Source organism: Dipteris shenzhenensis, chromosome 23 (assembly GCF_047967505.1).
Source record: "Dipteris shenzhenensis isolate YYH24624 ecotype China chromosome 23, Dip_SZ_1.0, whole genome shotgun sequence".
Taxonomy (NCBI): Eukaryota; Viridiplantae; Streptophyta; class Polypodiopsida; order Gleicheniales; family Dipteridaceae; genus Dipteris; species Dipteris shenzhenensis.
Genome location: NC_141618.1, coordinates 9,910,632 through 9,917,998, shown reverse-complemented (window position 1 = coordinate 9,917,998; position 7,367 = coordinate 9,910,632). Strand labels below are relative to the sequence as shown.

Genomic DNA, 7,367 nt, shown 5'->3' with positions numbered 1-7,367 from the left:
GAAGGAGAAGAGAATGATAGCGATAATTCTCTACCCTAGATGGTTTTGGAAGGCAAGATCAAATGTGTACTGATCTGGAACTTGCATGACTGTTCCATCAGACCATTAAAGTTAGCCGGGAGCATTGTTATGTTTCTCCATTTGGAGGAGAGTTGGTTTCTGGCCCAAGTGGGAGTTTGAGTTTTTAGGTTTTGCTTGGAATAATTGATTACGTTGAGTGACTCTTTCCCCATTCTCTAAATCAACAATTTCTTTAACTTCCATCCAACGAAAAAGCAGTACATTTATTATAAGCTCAAAACAGCATTAATACGTTTGTTCAAGGTAGCAGGAGAGGAGGATCTCTGCCCCGAAGGGTTTATGGAAGGCTAGGAACGGGTGGGAGCATTCTTATGTTTGGCAATTGTGATTGAAAAAACGAGCTGGCTTTTGGTCGAAGGAGGTGGCTCGCTATGGTTGGTGTGCTCCTTCCGTAAAAAGTTATTCATCACTACCTACGTTGCATGCCTGTTAATTGTGACTTTGTATTTTAGGTCAGAGGCTACATACTAGGCCAGGGGAACATACTAGGCCTGTTCACAGAGCACTGTCTCTCTTTCCCTATCACTATGCAAAGCTTTTTCTCGCTAGTCTATGCAAAATTTCCACGAAAAAGCAGCCGTAAGTTTGCAGCCAATTCATTTTTCCAATTCAAAATAACAAAAAGGTGAGATGATTCATTAGAGCTAAACTCCAGCTTAGAGGTGACCGGAGCAGCCATTGTTGTAGCCATATCTGCAGCTTTTCTTGAAGATCGTACTGATCATCAATATTTCTTCGATGTCCTGATGAAAGCTTACCATGATTTGGCTTGCAGAAAGCCAGCGTCTTGAGGGGTTCTCTTCCCACCAAGATGAAGTGCTCTAGACTCTCCTATGATAGTTGACACGCACACATCCCAGAGTACACTCCGTTTAGATTGTTTAGTTGGTAGAAACCTACAGATAAAGTTGGTCACATTTATTCCTCCAACTTTTACGGAAATCTCGCATTGTTTGTATGTGAGTTTAAAACGCCTAAAGTGTAAGGGTATTTCGTTCATTTTTGTCTCAGGAGAAACCTTAAGAAATTAAGACATATTTGCTGCTAGCATGAGTCGACTGCTCGAAGGCCAGGCTGGTCCACGAGATTTGGATAAACCTAATCTCCTTCAAACCACTAAAAGTGTACGTGTACACATATTAAACTGTGACTTGAAAACACTAGACTTGCCATTGGCAAAAAACAAATAAAACCAAAAAAATGTAGTAAAACTTTTCTTTTTTGGGAGCGGGGGGGGGTGGGGAAGAGAGAGAGAGAGAGTCTTCTTACATTCATAAGCGCGCTGAAGGTTAATCTTGCCAAGTAATAATATACATTTGTTTCTCAAATAAACATAAACCGTTCGCACTTTCATGGGGCAAAGAGTATTTTTTGCCAAAACGTGATTTGTCAATATCTTAAAACCGGGAAGTCAGGTAGATAACGGTATAAGAAATCGAGGAAGCCAATCCCTTTCAAAAAACCTTTGCCAGTGATAAGCTCAAAGATGAGCAGCATAGTAAAACCCACCATGGCTGATCTACCGTTGGTAAGTTCGTTCTCTGGAGTGAATCCAAAGCCCGCGTTACCTTCATCCACAATCATTCGAACCTGCACGATGGGCGAGGAGACGATGCGACATAAGGAGCAATGAGTGAGTGAGTGTGTGTGTGTGTGTGTGTGTGTGTCAGAGAGAGAGAGAGAGAGAGAGAGAGAGAGAGAGGCGCGAAAAGAAACCATTCTTGAGGGGTGACGAATACCAAGATAACGCTTACCTCGTCTACTTCGACATTGGAAGCACCCTTGCCTGCCTGCACCTGTCCACCAAATACTAGTTCTGCAGACTGTTCCTGAGTAGAGCTTTGCGTGCTGATGTAGATAAAATCAGAGTCGACCTTTACGGGATAAGTAACGAGGTATCTTAGAGGTGGTGTCAGCAATCTGAGAACGGGATTATTGGGGAACCACTCCTTTATTTCTCCTGTCTTCAAGTCGAAGGTGCTTTCCGTGGAGGGGCATACAATGCAGCCATCCTGCGACATACGACGCACAGAGCTGCTGCACAATGAGGCGGAAATCGAAAACAGAAAGAACATTCTAGCCAGTCAATCGAAATGTGAATCGAAAGCAAATTTCGAAACACATAATGTTTTGGCTCGGCCATGGAAGAATATAGCATTGGCTCACAATTCCAACATGCGATAGTCCTCACCTTGAATCAAATTCGAACAACACTTGAGCTGAAAGTACAACATCAGAAGAAACAACGATGCAGCAAGACAATCTAAATCGTGATACTCCCCAACACCTGGATCTAGGTACTACCTGCGTCAATTTGGCATTCACGAATCCTTCGCTGTAAGCTCCTTCGGCAGGCGACGTGTTCTCGATGGCATATATCTGGTTCTTGTACCACAGAAGCAGCACGTCCTCCCCGTCCTGCCTGATGAGGCGGCGCTCACCTTTGGGCAGAGTGCCCACAGGGATGACAGGGACCCAATTTACGTCTTCGGTGGAAGGAGGCGAGGGAGCGTCTGCAGAGGCCTCGGACACCGAAACCTCTCCGGCATTGCATCGGAGGATGGACGGATGGTGCTTAGGGGACTGTATGACGCAGGAGGAGAGGGGAGAGAAGCGGAGGGGGAGGGAGAGGGAGAGGCAGGGGCGAGGATGAAGGCATGAGAGCTGGGGGTCTGGGGATTCGGGATGCAGAGGAGACGAGGCCGAGGCCGAGGAAGCAGGATGAACGAGAACGGCCGCCATAGCCACCACCCTGGATCCTCCTCCTCCTCCTCCTCCTACTTCTCTTGATAAGCCTTGTATGCTTTGCTTTGGCACCACAAGTTGAGGCCCTCCCCTCCATCCACGATCAACCCCCCCCCCATTCGAGGTTTTGGGTTGGAAAGTTCCACTCTCTAGGAACGTCAACCATGGCCAAGATTATCATCTCACTCCACCTAGCCTCAACACCACCCCATGACATGGCTGCAATGGCTACCACATTGTGAGAGGCTCAATAGACAACAATAATTCATGAAGGGACTTGGGGGCTAAGGTCACCCTCATATGGGCACCTCTGATAGCAAGAAGCCATTTCATGGTAACTTAGGCTCTCCTCACATGGAAGGCCCAACCTCTCAAGCTGAAATCGGAGAGTATATATACCCTATGTCAAGGTTCCCAGAAATTTCCAAGTTAGCAGGTCAAAACTAACTTGTTGGGTTGAATGCCTACGACCTAATGACTTTCATGTGAACACCACTTCCACAAGGGTAAATGCTTCCATCTTCATAAGCACTATGGGGTCTCCCCCATGATATAAGCTCATCCATGAGGCTAAGGCCTCATTTACTCCACGCACCATCTCCCTCTCCTCCCTACCCCCCCCCCTTCTTCTCTCCGTGCCACTCATCCCCCCCCCCTCACCTTATAGCCATGGCCACAGCCACATAGGCACTTCCCCCATGCCCTACCTTGCCCTTAACTTGTCTCCCTCCCCACTATTGTCACCCTCTTCCATGTGCTACTCGACATGAAACCGTCCTCCCTCGTAGGCTACTCCGCGACCACCGCCTGCCAAAAGAAGATGCTAGAAGCACATTTCTTATATGAGAATATGATCACATGATACATATGTCCAGTAGAAATTGTGTCAGATAGAGATATGCATTTCATCAATGAAGTCATATGAGAACTTCTACCTAGATTTATGATTCTTTATAGATGGCTACCCCTAGGGTAATGATCAGGTAGGATCTACCAACAAATTACTATGCAATATCCTCACGAGGATATTAGGACTAAAGTGTTTCAACTCGGCCTTTTTAAAAGGTTAAATGTAGCTTATGGGCATGCCAAAGAACATTCAAAGGGAATACTAGATATATGCCTTATAGCAGTTGTTCCCTTGGAATTCATCATACCAATGTTAGATTATGAGTGCTGTGGAGTAAACCTATCCTTGGGGTGTTTTTCCCTTCAATTAGGCGGTTTTTCGTCCTAAGGTTAGTAGTAGCATTAGGGTACTTATGCAAAGGATATATATCCTAACTTCGTCTTCCACCAATGTAAAACACTCATCTTCAAAGAAGTTTCTTGTGTCAAAAGAACCAAAGAAAAGATATTATTTGCTGTTCTTTCATCGATCGACAGTTGGTATAGATCTAGATCAAAGTAGACTAGATCACCATAGAGGGGACACTTTGAATTTTCCCAAGTTGCCAATTTAAGCCATGCCCAAATTCCCAACTAGTTCCTGTTGAGATATCGAGCTCCACTCGCGATATGCCAGGGTGACTGTTGTGCATTTATGTCACCGACCTGTTAGCTGGAGATGCGGTTGGTACACCGCCCACGAATAATAGCTGGATGACAGCTATCCTTATCTACTCTAGTTTGTGGCTCAGTTAGTATGCCACCTTAGTTAGTTGAGTTTGGTTTGAGACCCACATATAGGGTTCTTCTATTTCTTTGTACTTGAGTTCTTTTGGCTTTCACAACTAAGAAGAGGAAAACTGTTTTCAGCCTCCACCTTTGTGTGTATTCCCCCATTGTGATTGTGAGAAAGCCTCAAGTGAGACTCCTTCCCTCTCTCCCACAATCTTCACATGGTATCAGAGCCTTGTTCGTGGTAAGGAGCTCAAGAAAGCAAGCCAAGTTCGTGGTGTCTTGGTAAGAGGACAAGAGGTGCTTTCCCATTTCGAGTTTGGGAGCAAATCTCTGCAGGTAGCACAGCTAGAAGTGCAGGAGTGCACTGTTTCAGATTGAGACGCCCTTCGCGGTGTGGCGAGAGCGCAGTATATGCTACGGGAGAGGGCGAACGCAAGAAAACCAGTCCTATGCAGGAGGACGTGGTAACTCTAGAGGCAAGGGGAGCCAAAGAGGCCGTGGTGGATGGCAGAAAAGCCAAAATGCAAACAGCAATGTTGAATGCTACTATTATGGCAAAATGGGTCATATGGCTAAGGACTGCTATAAAAAGCAGAATGACATTATGAGTGGAAAATTGCAGCAAGGCAATTATGCATCTTCTAGCAGGCAGGGTGATGATAGAAATGAGCATCTATTTATGGTGCAGCATATGACCAATTCTGTGACAAGTGCAGAAGAACAAAATGATGTGTGGTATGTTGACTCAGGTGCGTCAAACCACATGACAGGTCATGCAGAATGGATGCAAGATGCAAGGAAGATGGAAAAGCCAGGATTTGTGGAGACTGGTGATTATACTGCACATCCTATTGTGCAGATTGGCAAAATTCCTTTGTCTATGCAGGATGGGAAAATACTTGTCAGATGTATTTCATGTCCCGAACATCACCAAGAACCTGGTTTCTGTTGGTCAAATGGTTGAGCAGGGCTTGCAGGTCAGATTTAATCCTCATGGATGCTTTGTTGAGGATATGAAAAATAATGGTCGCTTGATAGCAAAAGGAAAGAAGAAGGGCAGGATGTTTGCGTTGGATGCAGACATGCCTGAATTGAGTGCAGCAATGTTTGCACATGGGACCGGTGTAGTCGCAGATATTGATATCTGGCACAAACGCATTGGTCATGTTAATATACAGCGACTTAAATCAATGCAAGCCCAAAATAGTGTTGCAGGATTGCCAAAATTCAAGGTTGCAGAAATGCACAAGATTTGTGAAGCCTGTCAATTTGGGAAACAGGCAAGGAAACCTTTTCCTAGGCATGTTCAAGAGAGTAAAAAGCCATTGGAATTAATCCACTCTGATGTGTGGACTACAAAAGCTGCATCTATTGGAGGCTGTCACTATTTTGTCACATTTATTGATGACTTCAGCAAAAAACTGTGGGTGTATTTTATGAAAAAGAAAAGTGAAGTGTTTGGGCACTTCAAAGCTTTCAAAGCTATGGTTGAAAAAGAAACAGGCCTGCAAATAAAATGCCTAAGGTCAGATGGAGGGGGAGAGTACCTCTCAAATGAGTTTGCAAGGTTCTTGCAGGAGCATGGTATAAAGCAGCAATATTCATGCAGTCATACCCCACAGCAAAATGGAATTGCAGAAAGAAAAAACAGGCATACTGGAGAGGTGTCTCGGGCTATGCTAAATGAAAAGATCTACCAGATTATTATTGGGCTGAAGCAGTTGCTACAGCAGTCTATATAATGAATAGGACTCCCACTGCAGCAATACATGGCATGACGCCAGAGGAGATGTATACTGGTAGGAAACCAGATATTTCTCATTTGAAGATTTTTGGTTGCATTGCTTATGTCCATGTGCCAGATGAGTTGAGGTCCAAGTTGGATCCAAAAGCTGAGAAGTGCGTCTTTATTGGTTATTCTCTGCAGCAGAAAGGGTATAGATGCTATAACCCTTCTACACGTAAGTTCACAGTGAGCAGAGATGTTGTTTTTGATGAGATGAGCAGCTAGTATAAACCAGTAAATGTGATGATTGATGTAGATGCACAAAATGGTAATGCTGCACAGAATGCACAGCAGCAATCACAAAATATCAGTGGACCTGGAGTGTCCTCTACCAGTGGTTCACATACTTCGCCATGGACAGGCAGATTGAGATCAGGAGAATCCCCTCAAAGCAATGCAGATAGTGGTATGCAGGTATCACGAAAAGGAAAAGAGAAGGTAGATCAGCCCATGTTTGATGTGAATGCAGGTCACTCTTATGTGGATGGTGAATCCAGTGGCTCAGAACAGAGCATTGATGATGAGTTGGGTATTCCTTCTGTTGTTACACCTGGAGTAAGGAAGACCAGGGATGTTTTGAGAGCACCTAGAAGTGAGCCTATTTTGCGCAGGTCTACCAGGGTTAGGTATCCTGTGGATAGGCTGAAATATGATGGATTTACAGCCATTCACTATGCCTATATGGTCAAAGTGATACAGGAACCAGAACCCACTTCTTTTGAGCAAGCCATGGGAAATGAAAAATGGGAGAAAGCCATGGATGAAGAAATGGATGCCTTGGATGCTAATGCTACATGGGAATTGGTGCCTTTGCCTAAAGGCAAGAATGCAATTGGCTGTAAGTGGGTTTATAAGATCAAGCACAATGCAGATGGTTCTGTGAATAGATACAAGGCAAGATTAGTTGTCAAGGGGTATGCACAGACATATGGCATCGATTATGAAGAAACTTTCAGCCCGGTTGCAAGGATGGCAACCGTAAGAGCAGCCATTGCTATGGCTGCATCAAAGGGATGGTCTTTACATCAGATGGATGTAAAGAATGCCTTCTTGCATGGTGATTTGCAAGAAGAGGTCTTTATGGAGCAGCCAGCAGGTTATGTTCATGCTATTCATCCTGAGTTTGTTTGCA

At 44.7% G+C, this 7,367-nt stretch overlaps 1 protein-coding gene across 1 annotated transcript; it reads right to left on the bottom strand.

Moving 5' to 3' along the window:
• Positions 1-1,343: 1,343 nt before the first annotated feature.
• On the bottom strand, positions 1,344-2,894 carry LOC147886964 (Rieske (2Fe-2S) domain-containing protein). Its single transcript, XM_087394517.1, has 3 exons — positions 2,386-2,894; positions 1,836-2,093; positions 1,344-1,671 (listed from the first exon to the last, which is right to left on the bottom strand). Exons 1-3 carry the CDS (start codon positions 2,821-2,823, stop codon positions 1,471-1,473), a joined length of 897 nt encoding a protein of 298 aa, XP_087250643.1. The 5' UTR covers positions 2,824-2,894; the 3' UTR covers positions 1,344-1,470.
• Positions 2,895-7,367: the final 4,473 nt, after the last annotated feature.

Excerpts from the sequence above, each read along its gene's own strand:
- LOC147886964 (XM_087394517.1), bottom strand. The coding sequence starts at position 2,823 with ATGGCGGCCGTTCTCGTTCATCCTGCTTCCTCGGCCTCGGCCTCGTCT. Across the intron at positions 2,094-2,385 it reads TGAATGCCAAATTGACGCAG|GATGGCTGCATTGTATGCCC; the intron begins GTAGTACCTAGA and ends CGTATGTCGCAG. Across the intron at positions 1,672-1,835 it reads CCAATGTCGAAGTAGACGAG|GTTCGAATGATTGTGGATGA; the intron begins GTAAGCGTTATC and ends CCCATCGTGCAG.